At 34.2% G+C, this 22323-nt stretch overlaps 1 protein-coding gene across 1 annotated transcript in view; it reads right to left on the bottom strand.

Moving 5' to 3' along the window:
* Positions 1-994: 994 nt before the first annotated feature.
* The window catches only part of nherf1a (NHERF family PDZ scaffold protein 1a), a 52096-nt gene continuing 30767 nt past the window's right edge, over positions 995-22323 (bottom strand). The window contains exons 3-6 of the mRNA XM_056469810.1: positions 18583-18736; positions 8638-8681; positions 3372-3542; positions 995-2904 (exon numbers count right to left, since the gene is read on the bottom strand). Coding sequence (XP_056325785.1) covers positions 2749-2904; positions 3372-3542; positions 8638-8681; positions 18583-18736 — 525 coding nt within the window. The 3' untranslated portion in view covers positions 995-2748. The remainder of the gene's footprint in view (positions 2905-3371; positions 3543-8637; positions 8682-18582; positions 18737-22323) is intronic.

The following is a 22323-nucleotide window of genomic DNA, read 5'->3' as shown; positions in this document are numbered from 1 at the left end:
TTGTAATGTCTGAATTTCACTGTACCTCAAGGTTTAAAGGGATAGTTCACACTAACATTTTAAATCTGTCATTATTCACTTGTTTTGAAAGAGTTTTTCTTCCGTCGAACACAATGTTTCCTATTATTGAAGTTGATGGGTCCCAGCAACCGGCATTCTTCACATTATCTTCTTTGTTCAACAGATAGTAGTTTAAAACCACGTGAGGGAGTTATTATTGGTCAAAATTAGTTAAAGATGCTGTATGTAAAGTTTTGACTCTTCTAAAGTATAGACATACTATAATATGTTACAGATATTTAAGAAACATGCTAAGTGAACATTCTTGTTTATCTGAAAAACGATGCTGAAGTCAGTTATTCTGCTTTGAGAATGTCTCTTACGTGGCGGAACGCTGTCTTTGTTTTGGCTCTTTTAACCTGCCCACTGCCACTTTAGTCAATTATATTTCAGCACCCCGGGTTGCCTTGATGGAAACCAAGTATTTCATTAATTCAGAAAGGCTCTCAAAGCATGTGCTCATTGATGAAATGTGACCTTCAGTGGACAGTTGCAGACTCCAAAATGAGACTGAGATTCAGAGATCCACATGAGGTTATTAATTAGCAAATAATATAAATATTACGAATGTAAACAATAGGTGAACAGGTTACATTGGAACTCCATGTCCTAACAACACGCTACGTGATTATTTTCGCATTGATAAGCAATTTGGCTATTTGCACCAGACGAAACACGACAGAAATTTACAGAATAGTGCACTTACTGCACTCCAACAAAACAGTAAGGTGTGTAGTCTAATTAATACACATTAGACCTCTTTAACATTACTAAATGTAGATGCTGAATCACTGATATTGGTTGGCTTGCATTATTTCACAGCTCTAAAGTCCAATTTTTGCTGCTGCTTTCAGTAGTATGGCAATAAATGTCATGTAAAATGGCATTCAAACTCACATTAGCATTTATCACTGAATAAAGCACATGAGGTGTATTTGAGGTGATCATTGTCAGTTTATCCTGTTGTTCAGCTGCAAGAAATAGGCGTTTCATACTGCACCTTTAAATCATTCATTTGTTTTAAACCTATTTGAGTTTCTTTCGTTTTGCACAATTTTACTATTAAGGAAGTTAATAGATCCTAGAAACTGGCATCCTTAAAGATATCTTTTGTGTTCAACAGATAGTAGTTTAAAACCACATGAGGGAGTTATGATTATTATTATGATTAGTAGTAGTAGTACAAATTAAATTAGTTAAAATTATCAGTAGTTAAAGTTTTTCAGGTGAGCTGCCAGATTATTGGCAAATTAGACAAATGAAAATGCTAAAAATCAATAGATAATTTTCATATTTCTCATCAGCACAGGTTTAAAATGAACAACAGTAAACAAGTAAATGATCATCATTATTTTGGTTTGGATGAACAAATATAGTCTTCTAAAGCATTTAAAATAAAACGCAGCCTTTAAAAAATGAACCATGGATTATAGAAAGAAAAAAAAAATATATATATATATATAAGCAGACTGAATTATCATTTAAATAGCCACAGATTTACAATAAAAACTGCTGTTAAACTGTATAGCATAGAAAATTTTTTTTCCTAATAATTCTGACTTCAGCTGTACATCCATGCCAAATATCAGATGGGCAGAGAGGGATGGATTCTTTAATAAATTGTTAATTTTGTTATTTGTGATTCAGCAAGTCCAGAGATTTATGTGTAGACCATGATTTTATATCAAATTCACTTTAAAGTGTGATAGAGAAAATATTCGTTTAAGGCCACTTTTTAGTCCTAAATGAGTAGCGGAAACATTATTCCATACGTCACCGTTATGTTATGACATGACTTAAGTGGATTAAATCAGTTATATAGCCAAATGTTTATACGTCTATATTTAACAAGAGTATTGAGACCCTTTTCTAGAATCTGTTTACTCCTGTATAGAAATTCAGTCATAACAGACTTTTGATAATATTTAATAACAAAAATCATGTGTGTGTGAAACAGCAGGTATATTTCAGGATTTGAATTAAAAATGTACCATCTTAAAGTCGCACGGAATGAAGCGAAGATACTACAACAGACCTACTGTGCAAGATTTACAAGTAAACTCCCATCACACGCTTGTTTCACAGCCGCTCCTCACTCACATTATTAGCATGTGCTGTTCAAAAAGCACTTTAAATAAAAGCGCTATCGGCTTAAACATTCAGTCAGACAGTGGTTATTGGCTCCCGGTTCACATTTACAAACATGATAAAGCTGTACTTTCTACATTTGAGGTTATGAACTGATCATAAACGAAGGAATAAAATCTGGATCTGTGCTGCTGGAAATCACCCAAACTCAGCTCTTATAGAGGATCACCAATACTGCATCAATATTACGGTCAGCTAAGCAAGATTATATACACAGATCATTTAAGCTTTCTTTTTAAAACACAATTAAGTTCTAGGCTGTACATTATACAGAAATATATATATATATAAGATCATCATATATCAGTTCCACAGAGCTAAATCAGCTGATCAGACTTAAAACAAACAAACAAACAAACAAGGAAATCAACAGAGGAAGAAGATCACAAGCAGAATAACACTGGTTTAAAAATGTACACGTGAAGGGTTTTCTAATCATCTGCGAGTGGATTTAAAAGACTGACGACGATGGAGAGAGGCATGATGGGATGGAGGAGAAGTGAAGAACACAACAGAGAGAGACAGAGGCACGTGGGAGGCTCAGAGGTTGCTGAAGAGCTCGTTTCTTTTGCTCCAGTCCATCTGCGGAGCTCTCTTGTTGGAGCGTTTCTGATGAGCGCGCTCTTTAGCCTGCTGAAGAGACATGTTCAGAGCCAGGCCTGCGTCTGCACTGGAGGCTTTCTCTTTCACCTTCTCCTGCACACACAGTCAGTACAGAAGTCAACACTTGCTGTATATACACTGGAGATATAATTAAAACTGATTCAATTCTGATTGGTTAAGCCATGTTTAAAGGTATTGAAAATACCATATATATTTATTATTAACAAGAACCATGTATAGAGTTTCATTATACAGCAAAATCACTTCACACAAAAGGATTAAATGAAAGAAAAATAAAAAAGCAGCAGATATAATTATCAATGTACATACAAATATATATTTCATATTTAGTTAATTAATAAAAAAATGATGAATGTAGTTTTAGTACAGAAAATAGACGTAAGATAGGTTGTTTTCCATCACGTGGTTCTGGTGATATGCAAAAATGTCGATTTATAACAGCTCCGCATTTTCCCAACATGTCTCTAGCTGTTGACTGTAAGCCACAGCTTGATTGATGCTTCAGTGTGGAGATGTGAAGTGTATATGGAGACACACACCTGTGGTGCAGCGGCCATGGCTGGAGCCGAAGCTGAAACTGAAGCCGGAGCTGGAGCTGAAGCCAGAGCCGGAGCTGGAGCTGCAGAGGTGGAGGTGTTGGAGGAGGTGCTGGAGCTCGATAGACTCATTGCTACTTTAGGCTTTTCCACCTGGACAACTTTTCCATTCACCTGAAATTGAAGGAAGTGTAAAGATGTGTACTGTTGGTATGTCTGGTCCATTCATTCATTTTCTTTTTCGGCTTAGTACCTTTATTAATCTGGGGAATGAACTGCCAACTTATCTAGCGTATGTTTTACTAGTTCTCTCTCTCTCTCTCTCTCTCTCTCTCTCTCTCTCTCTCTCTCTATATATATATATATATATATATATATATATATATATATATATATATATATAAATAATGCAAGTTTTATTTAAAATAACATCAAATGAAATGAGGAAACAGGATTTTAGATGAACACCCTGATTGATGGTTTTCTTCAAAATTTGAAATGATGATAACTGTAATGCAAAAGCTTTAGTACTGTCCTCTAGATGGACCCTGAGCTCTGTTTACTTGCGGCTGACTCCGGGTCAGTGCCAATATCCACACATGTGATCTTGGTCACTTCAGAGCATATGCACAAGACAGGAAGTCTGCAAAACTGTCCCAGGTCTGATCAAATCCAGCAGTTTTTGAGATGAACGGTCTCCCATCATTGCTCATTTACAGGATCTCATGTGCTCAAGGCAACTTTACAGTTGGCAGTAAATTGAACATATAATTAATAAAACTCTAAACAAACTATTTCGCTTTTAATGAAATATAAAGAACCAAAATCAAGTGCTCAGGGGTAGCTTTAATAATGTGTCGGTGCCCTCTGGGTAGCGGATTCATCAGAATAAACAGCAAAAATCAGTCCAAGGCACTCGAAAAATGAGGAAAAAAAAACATTAAAAAGCCTCTATTCACATGGCTGATCCTTAAAAACCCAGTGATCATGTGCGTCTGGGCTTTCTTCTGAATGCTACGGTGTCATGTAAAGAACATTTAATAAGGCTAAACACCAGACGCAGGTAAACAGCAGTTATTATTATATCATCACAAACAACTTTGGCTCCATCTAGAGGTTTGAAATTCCTCTGAGTTTTCAAGCCATTTGTAAAAACAAAAAAACAATAAAAGACATTTAAAAACAAAGTAGAACAATTGAAGAGTTCACATGCAAAAACCTCTCAGTTTGAACCTCTAAAATGTTCTACTATTTCCCAGTACTGGGTTGCAGCTGGAAGGGCATCCGCTGCGTAAAACATATGCTGGATAAGTTGGCGGTTCATTCCACTGTGGCGACCCAAGATTAATAAAGGGACTAAGCTGAAAAGAAAATGAATGAATGACTCAATGCTCCACTAAAATAAGCAGCTTTCTCAGACTTTTGGGTGCAGGTTCAGTAATTTCATTTTAATGGCCTTTAATTGGTGATTTTCATTGCCTTTAACAAAAACATAGGAGGATGAGAAAAACGTTCATTCTAGAAGGAAATGTTAGACGGCACTTAGAGGTTTTTGCATCTGCACTCTTCAATTCTACATTTATATATGTGTTTTTGTTTTACATTTATACAGAAATGAATATTTAACCAATGAAATATATCAGAGCTGAGCATAAAGGCATTACTTATATATACAAGTCAGATTCTTAGAGCTATTTTATTTCTCACTGGTCATTTTAGGTGCTCTATTGTGATTCATAAATATTATAAATCAAGCTGAATTTCTAAAATCCAAAACCGCTTAGGAAAAAAAACAAAAAGAGTTTGTTGCACTCGATGAGAAACTCGTTTTGATTGTAACTTCTAAAGATTTGATGAAGATTAATGCATTATAAATGGAAGAAAAACTTCTGCAATTTCAATAGAATACGAGACCACATATAACTCCAGAAATGCTTTACAAATTCAACTCAAACATTCTAGATCAATGTGTACAATGTATTAAAGAGACAGGAGCCCTGTATTCTTCTTTATAGACGTGTTTTCTCATTAGAACTTTTTCTTCCAATAATCTTCAAACTTTTTATCCGAGGTATTGAAACAGAATATTCCCAAATGTCCAAAACTTTTATATACTAAACACTTTTCCTGTTACAAGCTCATTTACTAGCTCAGATGAGAAACTGTTAATCTTCTGTTTATTCTTATTGTTACATGCATTTTTGTTATTACATGAATAATAATAAAATTAATTATAAAGTGTAGAAAATGATAACAGGAAAATACAGAAAGCCCTGCTTTTAAACAATGCTTGCAAGAATTGTCTCATTGTTTGGCATTAGTAAAAGTAACGCCACAGTGGAATGTACCGCCAACTTATTCAGCATATGTTTTACACAGCGGATGCCCTTCCAGCTGCAACCCATCACTGGCAAATACCCATACACTCTCATTCACACACATACACTACGGACATTTTAGCTTACCCAATTCACCTGTACCACATGTCTTTTGGACTGTGGGGGAAACCCACACGAACACGGGGAGAACATGCAAACTCCACACAGAAATGCCAACTGACCCAGCCGAGGCTCGAACCAGTGACCTTCTTGTAAGGCAATCATGCTTCGTGACGCCCAGGGTGAACGTTATACAATATAAAAGCAAATTTTAAAAAGTTTGAGTTTAAAGTTAGCTGAATTTTACAGTTGATTACATTTTTATCGAGACTGAAAAGAGAGCCGGTTCTGATCAATGAAATATGATACAGTAAATCACATTTACACTTAATATAGAATATCTAAAGATATCTGAACATTCAAGATTTCAAAGACAATTGCACTATAAAAAATTATATGATCAATAAGTCATGACATGACAGGGTGTCACAGTGGTGCAATGGGTAGCATGATCGCCTAGCAGCAAGAAGGTCGCTGGTTTGAGCCTCTGCTGGGTCAGTTGACATTTCTGTGTGGAGTTCATGTGCGTGTTGTTCTCGTGTTCATGTTGGTTTCCTCCGGGTGCTACAGTTTCCCCAACAAGTCCAAAGACATGCAGTATAGGTGAATTGGGTAAGCTAAATTGACCGTAGTGTATGTGTGTGAATGAGTGTATGGGTGTTTCCCAGTGATGGGTTGTAGCTGGAAAAAAAAAATGCTGCATAAGTTGGCGGTTCATTCCACTGTGGCGACCCCTGATGAATAAAGGGACTAAGCTGAAAAGAAAATGAATGAATAAAGTCATGACAACATATATGTTTTTAGTAAATTGTAACTTATTAAAGTAAGTTAATCATGTTCCAACTTAATTTTATGAGTTTTGCTAGCTGTTTTATGTCAGAATAATATAATATAAGTTCAAATGACTCATAAGGTTCATTTGATTCAGCTTAAAAATTTAAGACAACCAGTATTTTTTTTTACACCGAGTACATTTACATGGACACCAATGATCCAATTTTAATATGATTAAGACAATGCTCTGATTAGGAGTCTTACCATGTAAACAGCGATTTTTGATTACCTTAATCTGACTAAAGTCATTGAACTAAACAGAAATGGAGTACATGTGGAGTACTGTCATGTAGGACATTCACCACATTACTTATACTTAAACTAGACATGGTATAAGATTCTGACATAACCTTGGATAAAAAGATCACAGTTTTGTGGTATTGTGATTACTGCTCTAAAATATGTTCTTTTAAATGTCTGGGTAAAAACAAAACCCTTTCTTCCTTTTGAACACAACATATTTTATTTTAAGAAACATTTAAGATATATTAGAACAGTAAACATGTCAGGCTAAATCATTCAAATGAATTATTGACTTCTGCGGTCTTCATTAATTTCAAAAACAGATTTATTTTGTACAAGTTAAAACAGCATCTTTGGATATCTTTTCTGCTGGAGATACTGCTGTCCTAAAAAACCAAATAAAAAAAGTCAATAAAAAATCCTACACATACCTTAGGAACGGCATTGCAGGAAATTTTGACGGTTTTAAAACCTTGACTATTCCAAACTGCGGCATACCTTGAAAACAGTTTATCATCTCATGCCTAGTCTATACATAGGGCTGTTTGACACTATTCTCTCCACCTACCGAGTCAGTAAAGGACCACAGACACCTGCATTGTGAAATGCGGAGGGTTTTTTCCTCACATGGCGTGCGGTATCAAATTCCATTAAAACACCAGTCTTACTTCATACTCGCATCCAATATCTCGTTTGTCACGGGGGCATGCATGAAATATTCACGAATGAAAGTGAAAGTGCCAAACTGCAGTTAAAGTGGATGAATTAAAAATGAATACCCAAAATTAAACACGTGGATATCGTTGTGAGGCAATGACGTTAATCAATCTGTGTGTTATAAAATGGGATCATGAAAGTACCATTCAAAAAACAACTCATGTAAACATCTTAATCATATTACTGTCTTATTCAGATTAAGGCAAATCATTTGATTACTGATGTCCATGTAAACGTATCATTGTGGACACTATTAAACTGATATTTTAAATTAAATACGTAATTAAATGACTTTAAATAAGTTTCATCAAATCTAAGAAAAGTCATTAAAAGTAAAGCATTTGTGATTGTGTTGCTGTAGATAATAAGCTGCAGAATTCTGCATTTTGCCCAGATTCTATAATTCAGTTGCTTATAGTGAACTTTTTAGAGACATTTCATGAGCAACTATGACATATAGAAACATTTAAAATATTTTTCACATGAACTCTGTCATCTTCAGAGAACTGACTGATGTAAAGCACATGATCCACAAATCTCAGATAGATTTACAGCACTCAGACTCTCTGCGCTCCGCCAGGAAGTCTTTATCAGAGCCAGAGAAACGTCTGAGGATGAAGAAAAGGCCAGCGGAGCCAGCTTTAGTGCTGGATAACCTTACAGATTTATCTACGAGCAGATAGCTGGTCCGAGAGCTAGCATTAGCGGTTATCTGCTTCAGGTTATCCTTCTGTCTCAGCGGGAGTAACACTGATAAAGAAGAGCTGCTGGAGAGGAGATTCAGGACTATGCAGTAAAAGTGGCCTGAGATCTGGTTATCAGACAGCGCAGATTTACTGTCATCCGCCTAATCCCATCACTGACGCTCAGACTCTTTATCAGCCAATCAGACCTGATTATGTACATTTAGCACATTCAATAAAGTACATCGCACACCCAGTTTATGAGAAGTGTAGAGGTTTGCTTGAGAGGTATGATGATATGTGCGCTGGATGATTTTAGAAAGAGCAGAAGAATGTGTGTCAGATGTTTCTCACCTGCTCTTCTGCTTCACGTCTGGGAACAGGCTCTGGAAGTGGACCTGGAGAAACACACAAACATCCTGTCATCTGACCCATAAAAACAAGTCCACTGTTGAAGTCAGAATTGATAGCCCTCCTGAAACTAGTCCCCCTGAATATTAATTTCCCCAATTTCCATTTAACAAAAAACAAAACAAATTCAACACATTTGTAAACATAATCATTTTAATAACTAATATCTAATAACTGATTCATTTTATCTTTGCCATGATGACAGTAAATAATATTTGACTAGATAGTCTTCAAGACACTAGTATTCAGCTTAATGTTACATTTTAAGGCTTTACTAGGTTAATTAGGGAAGTTAGTGAACTGTATTAAACTGGAGAGACTAATTTATATCAAAGGCAAGCAGAAGGTCTTTTACAATCTTCGGGAACCATATATGAATATTAGGGATGTGTATTATGGAAATCGGGCCCGATCGTGCGGTTTCAGACTCAATCGGAATCGGATTTTACCTCCTGATCAGGACTTGAATATGTATGTTTCTCTTTATTTTTAACACATCTGTAGTTATGCTGTGACACAGTGTTAGACCTCTTTCTTGACTTCACACAGAAACAGACGTGTGCAGCATGATGACATTTTGTTCCAGAGACGCTATTGGTTAAACGCCTGCAAAGTAGAACACGGAAGCAGCTTGAAGCGGAAACCGCGAGTATGTCTGTGGTCTGGAGGTATTATAAATGACGACAACATTGCCAAAGCAAACTGTGAGATTTGTAAACTTGGGATTGCCTGCCGGGTATTTGAAGTTAAGGTGCTATTTGTTTTTAGATTTAAATAATATATATATTTCGAAAAGTGAAGAATTGATGTTATTTATTACTTGATTGTTCAAGCTTCCTCACAGAAGTGCTCTGTTTGTTTGTTAACAGAGTTGTTGAATGTTAAAATAAGTTGAATTAAATAAAAATAAGGAACATCCTGGATCTGTTTTAAGCTCTTCTTTATTTTTTTTTTATGTATTATGGTATTGGTAGATACTCAAAATCAAATGACTGACTCTAGGGCAAAAAAAAAAAAAACCCTGATGGGGACATCCCTAATGAATACTATGTAAATTGTGTGTTTGTAAACATGTCTTTTCTTTTTTTATTGTATTATTGTTTTTGTTATTTTGTGTCATTATCTATTTTTCAATGTTTTAATTCATTATTTTTATTTATTTATTATTATTTTTATTTACTTATTTTATTGATTTATTTAGTTTTTAGTTATGCCATTTGAATGTTTATATATGTATGTACAGTGCTCAGCACATACAAGTACACCCCTCACAAATCTATCTTTAAAATTCAGACCTTTAATAGGAAGCTTTACAATATTGTATTTGTGCATATATATTAGATTAGTCACTACTGAAGCCAAATCTGGATCTAATATAACAAAATTATTTACGATAACAGTGCAAAAACTAGTACAGACAAATTTAAATGTTATAGAAAAATATTAAATATAAATTTAAAAAAATCAAGAAGCAAAAATAATAATAAAGATTTAGTTGAAATTGTGTCGGTTGTAATTGTTTTTGCAATATTTTGCTTGAATTTAATTGTATTATCTTTCAATTTCTAAAGCTGTTTGGTGACTAAAATATTATTTTAATAAATATTAAATGTTTTGTTTTAATGCACCAAAATACATTGCTTATATTCACTGAGAAATGGATAAAATTTTTCATTTTCAAAATGGGGTATACTCAATTATGCTGAGCACTACATATATAACAAGGGTGTGGATGTGTGCTGTTTTGTAGGCTGCATTGTTATTGTATGCCTAGTTGATAGGGGGGGATCAAACATATTTGAAAAAAATAGGCAAGTTAAGGTAATTAGGCAAGTCACTGTATTATGACAGTTTGTTCTGTAGACAATCTGAAAAAAAATATTGCTTAAGGGGAACTTAAAAAAATTCACAGGAAGGATTATAAGCCTGCCTCCAGCTGTACATGTTCATGCACTTTACTTTAGTTTGTTCGCACTCTGCTCTTGGCTATTTCGTATCAGACCACCAAAAAATTCAGTCATGCTCATCTTTAAAACCAAACTTAAAGATGCAAAACATGGTTTTATGATCTATATACGTGACTGACAGACTGCTGTGTGCGGAGCGGAACAAATGCAATTGTTGTGTATTAATATGATGGTATTTGAATCATTTGTGAGGAGCTTGTAAAACAAGTCAAAACAGCCATCAGGAATTAACGTCACATGCTCATGCACACACGCACATGCATACAAAAACGTTTTATGGCCACCTCAGCGACATCATGTCCTGTTGTTGTTTATTCAACTATCTTTGGTCATGTAATTAATCAGCAAAAAATACTTCTTGACTCCACAACATTTGATAAGTTCCTATCTGTAGTTTCACTTTAGACTTGAAGACCTCCACGCATGTTTAAAGCTTAAAAGAAATCAAATATTACAGAAATTAACTATGGGGTAGTTTTTACTATTTCATTTATTATTTCTCCTTCATCTAGAAACATTTATGAAACAACTGAAACACAAAGCATGAACAAACATTTTCATTCATTCATTCATTTTCCTTCGGCTTAGTGCCTTATTTATCAGAGGTCACCACAGCGGAATGAACAGACAACTATTCCGGCATATGTTTTATGTGGCGTACGCCCTTCCAGCTGCAACCCAGTACAGGGAAAAACCCTGAACAAAAATTTTCATTCATTCATTCTGTTTTCGGCTTAGTCCCTTCATTAATCAGAGGTTTCCACAGCAGAATGAACCGAACAGAATGAACTACTCCAGCATACGTTTTACGCAGCGGATGCCCTACCAGGTGCAACCCCTTACTGGGAAACACCCTTAACAAAAGTTTTACACACACTAATTTTGCATGTACATTTCAAGGCAAAACTATTAGTCTTCCTGTGAATTTTTTCTTTACTACTTCAATATTTACGAGAGATGTTTAACAGAGGGAAGATTTTATTTCAACACTTTTTTAAACATAATAGTTCTAATAATTCTTTTGTTGTCTTCCCTTTCCATGATGACAATACATTATTTTTATAGTTATTTTAAAAGCAGTTTAAAGTGAAATTTAAGGCGTAACTACAATAATTAGGTTAACTTGGCAAGTTGGGTTAATGTGCAAGTAATTGGACAATGATTTGTTCTGTAGTAGGATTGCACGATATTGGAAAACTGATACATTCCGATATTTAGTTATTCTGCGATTATTTTGTGATGTGAATACCATTTCACCAGATGAGTTAATACGTTTACATTTATTGGGATGATTCTATAGAGAAGTGCATCTGAATAAAATATAATAAACAATCTACAGGCATATATCAATACAATTTTAAAAAATATATATAATTGAAATAAGCAATGTTTTATCGTTTTCCTTCTAACATTACTAAGGTAATTGTATAATAAAAAAAATAATTTAATAAAATGTATCATTATTTAAATTACAAACAGTCCAATTTCTTATCCCTGGATGCTTTTAAAATCATTATGCAGTCACAGGCCTCAAAAACACATGAAAAAATTATAAATTATAATCTACATTATAATAATAAATAAACTCAACATTGCATATCCTGCGATGTGACTATTGCCAGTGCGATATCGATGCTGAATGATATACTGTGCAACCCTATTCTATAGCCAATCAAAAAAGCATATTTCTTAAGGGAGCTAATAATATCAAGTCTAAAAACAATAGGAAACAATGTGAAAATGCTCTGTTAAACACTTATGAAATGTTTGAATAAATAATTTCACTTAAGATCTAATAACTGCCTCCATCTGTTGAAAGATGACATCAATATGTGTGAATAAAGGGAACAGTATGACATTTTCCATTGGCTCCTACTGTATAATGTGATAAACAGTTCTGCACGCTTTGATGCGAGATCCAGTCATTCTGCCAATCACCGCTATTAACTAAAAAAGCCACTGCCCAAAGGGTTTAGAATCACAGCACAATGGCTGGACAGAGTTTCTTTCCAGGGAAAACAGGAAACAGGCACAAGGCCTGTCATAATTGAATGCGAGTTGGGAAACATGGCTGTTGTGGCAGAAATGATGAATAAAAGATGTGTGTGGGAGCAGCGGTCAACATCCTTTCACTCAAACTCCCAACAGTCTCCAGACAAGCTTCTTAGAACTAGGCCATTTTGCCAATCGTTTTCTAATAAATCATACTTTTTTATTTTTCTTCTTCACCTGTTGCTCTGTTTACGTCAAAAAGCATCTAGGTCTGAGGTGTCAAACTAAATGAGCCCACTTTATATAACTATTATGTACTTACATCAACATATAAATACAGTGTGCTTAATGTGTTCATAATGTACTGCAGAACGCTTCTGATGCTAAGGAGGTGGGATATGGGTAGGTTTAGGTACAGGTTTGGTGGTGTGGGTAGGTTTAAGGGTGGGTTAAAGTGTAAGGGATGGTCAACAGTGTAATTATAAATGTAATTGCAGAAATTAATTACAGATGTAACTACGTGCAGGTATTTAATCAAGCATAAGTACAATGTAAAAACATATATTTACACAATAAGTACATTGTATATGAATTATTAGTCACTTAATATAAGGTGGGACTAACTAACTAATTAAATAACTAAATAAAAATAAAATAATAAATAAATAAAATTATGAATGAATAAATAAACAAATAAATAAAATTAAATAAATAAATAACATAAATAAATGAATAAAAATAAAATAATAAATGAATGAATAAAAATAAAATAAAATACAAATACAATAATAAATAAATGAACAAATAAATAAATTTAATTAAATAAATAAACGAAAATAAATAAATAAATAAAATAATAAACGAATAAATGCAAAAAATAAATCACCAAATAAATAAAATAAATCAATCAATTAATAAATAAATAAAATACAAATAAATAAATAAATAAAAATGTTTTTTTTTCCATGTTTTAGTCATCTAAAGAGTCTTTTGTCCAGACCATAAGGGATAGTTGACCCTTGACTTGTTCCAAACCTGTTTGTTAAACACAAAAGCAGAAATTTTGAAGAATGTTGGAAACAGGTAACCATTAACATTCATAGTAAGAAAAAGCTAAGTCAATGATTACCGCTTTCCGACATTCTTCAAAATATCTTCTTTTAAAATATCCCTTATTAGAGTCAACTTTATTATCATTACACAAGTACAAGGCAACGGAATGCAGTTCATTCATTTTGTTTCGGCTTAGTCCCTTAATTATTCAGGGGTTGCCACAGCAGAATGAACTGCCAACTACTCCAGCATATGTTTTACACAGCGGATGCCCTACCAGTTGCAACCCCGTACTGGGAAACACTCTTAACAAAGGTTTTACACACACTAATTTTGCATGTACATTTCAAGGCAAAACTATTGGTCTTCCTGTGAATTTTCTTTACTACTTCAATATTTACGAGAGATGTTTAACAGAGGGAAGATTTTATTTCAACACTTTTTTAAACATAATAGTTCTAATAATTCTTTTGTTGTCTTCCCTTTCCATGATGACAATACATTATTTTTATAGTCATTTTAAAAGCAGTTTAAAGTGAAATTTAAGGCGTAACTACAATAATTAGGTTAACTAGGCAAGTTGGGTTAATGTGCAAGTATATTGGATATTGGAAAACTGAAACATTCCGATATTTAGTTATTCTGCGATTATTTTGTGATGTGAATACCGTCTCACCAGATGAGTTAATACGTTTAGATTGATTGGGATGATTCTATAGAGAAGTGCATCTGAATAAAATATAATAAACAATCTACAAGCAATAGCGCCGCCACATTTGTACAGTGCTCCCAGGACAAAAGTCATTTAACTGCACTAGCCAAGACCAAAGCCCATGTGAAGATGCTGGACTTTAGCTCTGTGTACGAGTGTAGTAACAACCAAACAAAGAAAACAAAACACAAAGGCAGAACATTTGTAAGATTTCGTTTTTTTATGTTTTTGTATGTTACGAACTTTTGTGCTCAACAAGTAACATTTTTGATAATAATAGAGTCTCTTACTGCACTGACCATTAGGCAAAGCAGCACCAACTCGCACTAAATAAAAGGCTTATGCTAGATTTGTTGAATAAAATTAGCAAAACTCCCCATATCATAGAAATATGTACAGTTGAAGTCAGAATTATTAGCTCAATTAGATTTTTTTCTTTTTTAAATATTTTCCAAATGATGTTTAACAGAGCAAGGAAATTTTCACAGTATGTCTGATAATATTTTTTTTCTTCTGGAGAAAGTCTTATTTGTTTTATTTTGGCTAGAATAAAAGCAGTTTTTAATTTAACAACCATTTTAAGGTCAAAATTATTAGCCCCTTTAAGCTATATTTTTTCCGACTGTCTTCAGAACAAACCACTGTAACGTCTAATTACCCTAACCTGCCTAGTTAACCTAGTTAAGCCTTTAAATGTCACTTTAAGCTGTATAGGCAAAGATAATAATGTATAGGCAAAGTCATCATGGCAAAAATAAAATAAATCAGTTTTTGGAGAGGAGTTAAAACTATTACGTTTAGAAATGTGTTGAAAAAAATCTTCTCTCCGTTAAACAGAAATTCATTCATTTCAAAGGAGCGCTACCCTGTACTAAAATGGCAGCTCTATTGATGCATTCCTTCCAATAGACAACAATAGCATAGGCGACATCTAATGTAAATATCTATGAAAATGCACCACATCAAACCTGCAGCTCTTTGATGAAATTATAGTATTTGCATTTTAAAAATCGCACATCACAATTTTGATCAGATAAATTGCAATTCGATTTTATCTCCAAATCGTGCAGCCCTACATCAACTTATTTTGTGTTGAACACTCTTGCTGTATTAAATATGCTGTTATTCTGGCTCATATCTCAGTGGTGTGGCTCCACTGCCAGCATGTACTGTTTGCCAGTCTAGCTCAATTTAGGGTGGGGGGGGTGATTGACTTTCCCCATACCTCATACTGTTGCCGTGGTCATGATCACCATGACGACTCACTGGCAGTGAGTGTTGACTTTGGCTGATGCTCTCTTGTACAGACAGTGGCACCGAAGGGCTCAGGTTGATGTTTAACTAGCAGTCTGTTACTATGTGTCAAATCATTTGACAAAGTGAACAGGAGTTGCTCCTGATCAGCAAAAGTGCACTAAAGGTCAATGATGAAAGATGATGCAGATGAAAAACAGGTTAAAGGGATAGTTCACCCAAAAATAAAAATCGGTCATCATTTACTCACTCTTCACTTGTTCAAAACCTAGTCGAATTTCTTTCCTCTGTTGAATACAAACTTTCAGAGTAATGTTTTTGCTACTATGGAAGTCAATGCTGTGTCCTACTTCGCATGCTATCCATCCTAAATAGTATTCAAAAATAGAATTAGTGTCCCAAATCATAGGATGTCGAAATGAGTATTCCAAAGTTACCTGGATGGTTCGTGCATACTCTAATGGCTAATATTGCCCACAATACATAGCAAAGTTTACGTGAATTTAACTTGTTTTAGAACTACAAATGGGGGTAGCACTACAAAAAAAGTGTTAAAAACTACAAACATGGTGAACACAAGACTAGGCCTGTCACGTCATCTATGTTTTGTTGTCTATATTGAGGTCATGTCCATGTGTTGCGCGATAAGTGAGTCTATACATTGATTATTGTGACAGGCCTACACAAGACTAACACAGCATCCCAAATGGCACAGTATACATTATGCACTCATGCACTTACATACTCAAAAGCAAAGTATATGATTTTAGTGTCATCCCAAATGTAACACTAACGGTTTTTTTTACTAACCGAAAATTCAATAGTTTCCCTATTGATGTTTGACGGTTGCCAAAATAGTGAAATAAATGACTTAACTACCAAATCGTACCTGCCATGAGTGTAAGGTGGCATAATCCTCTAGTAGGAAAATTTTGCTTGTACAATCCAAAACAAATACAGTAATCCAACGTTAGTGCTTGATAGCTCCGCCCCTTTCGCTATGTGAGTGCGTGAAGTGTTCAACATTCCACACTTAATTTTAACAGTTGAATAAGTGCATCATGTGGGTATTAAAGAGCACTTATTCTTTCTAGAATAAAAAGAATATTTCAGTGTGAATGCACTACGTACACCATTTATACTACAAAATGGCATAGAACAGTGCTTAAAGAGCCCCTATTATGGGTTTTTGAAAATGACCTTCCATGCAGTGTGTAACACAGCTCTAAGTGAAGTGAAATATCCAGCAAAGGCTTAAAATCTGAAAGTACACAGTGTTTAAAACTATTGATTCATTTATGAAAGAGTCGACTCAGTGCTTCAAATGAATCGTCTTGATTACAAATCTTTAGCTATTTCGGTGTGATGTCGATACGGAACTTAAACCCCGCCCAATTGTTGCATGCGCAAACCCGGGAAAATTGAAATCTTAGGTCGCCGCACAAACACTTCAGCAGATCCCGGTTGAATCAAGTCATGAAGACGCTGTGTTAAGCTGGATAAGTTAGTGGGAAAGTTAGTGTTGTTTTCTCTACCTAAAGATGAAGCTGTGAAGAGTCAGTGGTTTATTTTTGCAAAAATACCTCAGCATTGTAACCCAGCCTTGTGCTGTTTTTCTGAAGAGTGCTTCTGGAATCTACGCGGCGTGGCTGAAATCATGGGAGTTTTCCAGGATAAATAACAAAATGGGTGGGTGGCTGGAGATGGGTCTGAAATTAAGGAGACTTCCGGGAAAAACAGAAGTGTTGGCAGGTATGTTCACACATACACTATGCACTCTGACTACTTCAATGTTGTTGATATGCCGTGGTGGCCATTTTACTCTGTCTCGCGTTGAACGCTGTCGACCAATCGCAACAGGCTGTCATCGGTCAAATCAGCGCAGATAAACTTAGCGCTAAAGAGGGTTTTGGGAACAAATTAATCGCTCAACAAATCATTTAGGAGTAGCTGGGATAGTTAGGTAAACATAAATGAATATTATAAGACAATAAAAGTGTTTTTTGACCTTGCATGCATATCAGACATTTGTTGGAGACCTTAAAACCAAAATATGACCCTTTTTAATGTATAATAGCGACTCTTTAAGTATGCGATTTGGGATGCAGCTAAAATCAGTCAGTCAGTCTTTATTCATTTCCTGAAAGCAATTCGGTTGCAGCATACAAATATGTCACACATAATACTCAAAAACACATACAAATCTACCCTAAATTCAAAAAGGGGGATGAATGAAAGTTTGAACCGATTTGTTTTACTATTAGCAGTCCTGTATCGAATGCCAGAAGCGAGAAGATAAAACTCGTGGTGCATAGGATGGGAATCATCTGACATTTTCTTCCTGTTATTTTTCCTCCTAGGTTCACAATTTTCTCCAAACAACTCATCATTTACTCAAGTGAAGAGACTTCAGTAAAGATATTTGAATGACTTAATATCTGACCTACTGGAAAATATTTAAATGCATGTTTTCCACATTATTTAATCTACAACAATGTGAAGAGCTGTTCGGCCATTAACTTCTTATTAATGCAAAATTATGCAAATACCTGAGAAGATTTCCCTGCATGAAAGACTCACAAATAGAGTATTAACAGCCAGACAAGATATTTGACAGGGCACGAAGCCAAGCAACATAATGATCAGTTAATGAGGAAGTAATATGTCCTATAGCTTGTGTAATGTATAATTACACACTCATAAGCATGTAGCTTTTATTCACAAATAACATCAATACTTTTAGGACACAGTACAAGTAGAGATATTTTGATAATGCAGCAAATAGGATTTTTCACAATATCTAAAATGAACCAAGAAACTCATAAAGGTTTAAAACAACATGAGAGAGAGTAAATGATGAGGTATTTTTTATTTTTGGGTGAACTGTCCCTTTAATTTGTCCCATTGTACCTGTGAGATGCTCCTCGGTCGGCAGGATTTCACAGCTCATGAAGAAAGCGTCTGCTTCTGGATCCACCACCAGCAGTTTGGTCTCGTCTCCTCCTGCTTTAATGGCCGCCACCACTTCTGAATGCTGCATGGTGTGCACAGAAACGCCATTCACCTGTGAAAACAATACAATGTTAAAACTGGGAGAGAGTCTTCAGTGATCAGGAGGAGGAGCTGTGGAACTTGTGTGGGAGAAATGTAGAAAGTCTCCATTTATTTCGCCATATCTGCATATTTATATTCACATGATCTTTGTTGAGCTACATTAAAAAAATTGTTATATTTTCTAACCATCTATTAAGTTATTAAGTAAAATAATCTGTGTTAGTATAGGAGGGTTCACTTTATTCTTGAACATGGTTTAGTTATTGTATGTTATTCACATTTTATTAGTAATTCATGAGTAATTTTTTCTCAGTCCTTAAAAAGCAATGAATTAATTTGAATGTATTATAAATGCAATCCAAGCATGCATGCGTTTATCTATAAACTTATCACATCAACAAAAAGTTATGGTGTAAAAAAAAACATGAGTTATGTAGTTTAAGTTTTAAAATGAGTTGATTGGTAATTCATTAGTTAACTGAAATAAATTGCATAAATAAACATAAAAATCAAAGAAATAAATTCAATTTATGTTTTATTAATTGCAAATTGGTGGTACAGTGGCACTGTTTAGCACTGTCGTCTCACAGCAAGAAGGTCGCTGGTCCGAGCTTCGGCTGGGTCAGTTGACATTTCTGTGTGGAGTTTGCATGTTCTCCCCGTGTTCATGTGGGTTTCCTCTGGGTGCTCCGGTTTCCCCCACAAGTCCAAATACATGTGTTATAGGTGAATTGGGTAAGCTAAATTTTCCATAGTGTATGTTTGTGAATGAGAGTGTACGGGTGTTTCCCAGTACTGGGTTGCAGCTGGAAAGGCATCCGCTGTCACGTAAAACATATGCTGCATAAGTTGGCAGTTCATTCCGCTGTGGTGACCCCTGATGAATAAAGGGACTAAGCCGAAAGGAAAATGAATGAACGAATGAATTATTGCAAATTGAAATGATTAGGTTCATGAAACTGATTTTGTTCAGTGATTTTGTAGTCAGTTCAAACAACTTGACTTGATAATAAAAACATTTAAAAGCAATAAAATGTATTTTATTAATTAAAAAAACTAATTAATTGAAATTAAAAACAAAAAATAAATAAATACTGGTCCACTTTCTAAATGTGTTGTTTTATAATTACCCAGTAATTCAGTAAGTAATTCAATTTCAATGTAATTGCATCTGATTTAAAAATATTTCAAGGAATTATAATTAGATAATTTAAATTAAGATGTAGGTACAAAATTACAATTAATAATGAATTTAATTACTCATTATATAATTTTTGTACTCTATTCTCTTCTGTTTGTAGATCAATCAATTTTTTTAATTACATTAAACGTTTGCAAATAATTTATTAAATGCATTAACATTTATTTAAAAATCAAATAGAAAAAAAATGAAATTACCATTTAACTTGTAAAATGTATATTTTCTGACGTATCTGCACTATTTTTTCTTTCGAATTAGTACTTTTTATATATCAGTGCAGCTTGAATAAAAACTGAATGCGAACGAGAATTTATTTATAACAATCCAAACATACTACAACACAGAATTTACCACCAAACAAAGCAAATTTACTTTGACGGATCTGCATTTTTTTTTCTATTATTACTCTATTACTTTAAGTCAGTGCAGCTCGAATAAAAACTGACAATGCAAAAGAGAATTTATGACAAACCATACACACTACAGCACAGAATTTATCAGCAAGACGAAGCAAATTTCCTTTCTCCAACCATGCTCATTTGAAGTACTAATGAATTAACAGAAAGACTAATCCCATGACCTTTGTTCCCAAAGAGGAGACACCTGGGAAAAGACTGATCTTCTGTTGGTCAATCCCATAATGCCCGAGCCTGAGGAATCTGTGTGGGAGATTCAGGGCAGGAGTGGGTATTCAGGAATGCAGATCCCACACTCCCGTTCAGCAGGCAATTAAAACACAGCCGACAAACAACAGCCCTCTTATGAGTGCCTTTAACACAGCACACACACACACACCAAGAGGCCATACTCAAAAATCAGGCCAAGCAAAAGAAAAAGAGAATATACTTTATCAAGCATGGCATGATTTAATCTTTAAATACACTGAAAAAAGTGTTGCATGCAAAACTATTGCAAACAATTTATTGAGTTGAATTTAAACAAACAAATTAAATTGAGCAATGTTCAACTTAATTTGTTTGTTTAAATTCAGCCCAAATAAATTGTTTACAACCACTTAACGTAAAGAAATTGATTAAATCCAAGGAATCATCTTTGAATATTTTTTTTCAGTGTAGGTAAATTAATGTGCCTGACGTTTAAGGTAAAACACTGCATGCAAAAACATTTTCACACACCTGATTTGGGGCTTTTAGGCTTTTCATGAAGTGTTTTTTTTTATTTATTTTTTTAGCTCTAACGAAAAGAAAACATCAAAAATCTTGAATGCATTTCTTTGGCCGAACTTTATTAATTTGAGTTTGTAGATTTAAACTATAATTGCCTTGAGATGCTGCTTTTAAAAGGCGCTACAGTTGAAGTCAAATTATCAAATTATTACAGTTAAATTATTAGTCCCCCTGAATTATTAGCCCCCTGTTTATTTTTCCCCCAATTTCTGTTTAACAGAGAGAAGATTTTTTTAACACATTTCTAAACATAATAGTTTTAATAACTCATTTCTAATAACTGATTTATTTTATCTTTGCCATGATGACAGTAAATAATATTTGACTAGATATTTTTCAACACACTTCTATACAGCTTAAAGTGACATTTAAAGGCTTAACTAGGTTAATTAGGTTAACTAGGCAGGTTAGGGTAATTAGGTAAGTTATTGTATAACGATGGTTCGTTCTGTTGACTATTGAAAAAATATAGCTTATAATTTTGGCCTTAAAATGTTTTTAAAAAATTAAAAAAAAAATTTATTCAAGCCAAAATAAAACTAATAAGACTTTCTCCAGAAGAAAAAATATTATCAGACATACTGTGAAAATTTCCTTGCTCTGTTAAACATCGGTTGGGAAATATTTTTAAAAAATCAAAGGGGGTTGATAATTCTGACTTCCACTGTATATAAAGATAAAGTTTATTACTATTATTAATAATAAAATAAAAAAACATGTTTATGTCGTTTTCTTAAAATGAGTTGTTTTTGCCATAAATCTGTACTTCATTATCACTTTCATAAACCATATTTTTATTCATATCTGTATTCTAAATTCTTCTATATAGAGTGATATGTTCATAGTGTAGATAATCTGACTGATTGTATAAATTTTATACTGTAAATTTTTCAGAATCATATTTTTCTTCTTACTATTTACATTACTTTCTAAATACTTAAGATATTAAACAAGATTCATTTGTTGACAAGATTCCATTTTACTGATAATATTTAAAAATTTATATAAACATTTATATAGCAGCGTCATGGTGGTGCAGTGGGTAGCATGATCGCCTCATAGCAAGAAGGTCGCTGGTTCGAGCCCAGGCTGGGTCAGTTAGCACTTATGTGTGGATTTTGCATGTTCTCCCCATGATCGCATGGGTTTCCTCTGGGTGCTCCGGTTTCCCCCACAGTCCAAAGACATGTGGTACAGGTGAATTGGGCA

This window comes from Danio aesculapii, chromosome 12 (assembly GCF_903798145.1).
Source record: "Danio aesculapii chromosome 12, fDanAes4.1, whole genome shotgun sequence".
NCBI lineage: Eukaryota > Metazoa > Chordata > Actinopteri > Cypriniformes > Danionidae > Danio > Danio aesculapii.
This window is presented reverse-complemented; position numbering and strand designations above follow the sequence as displayed.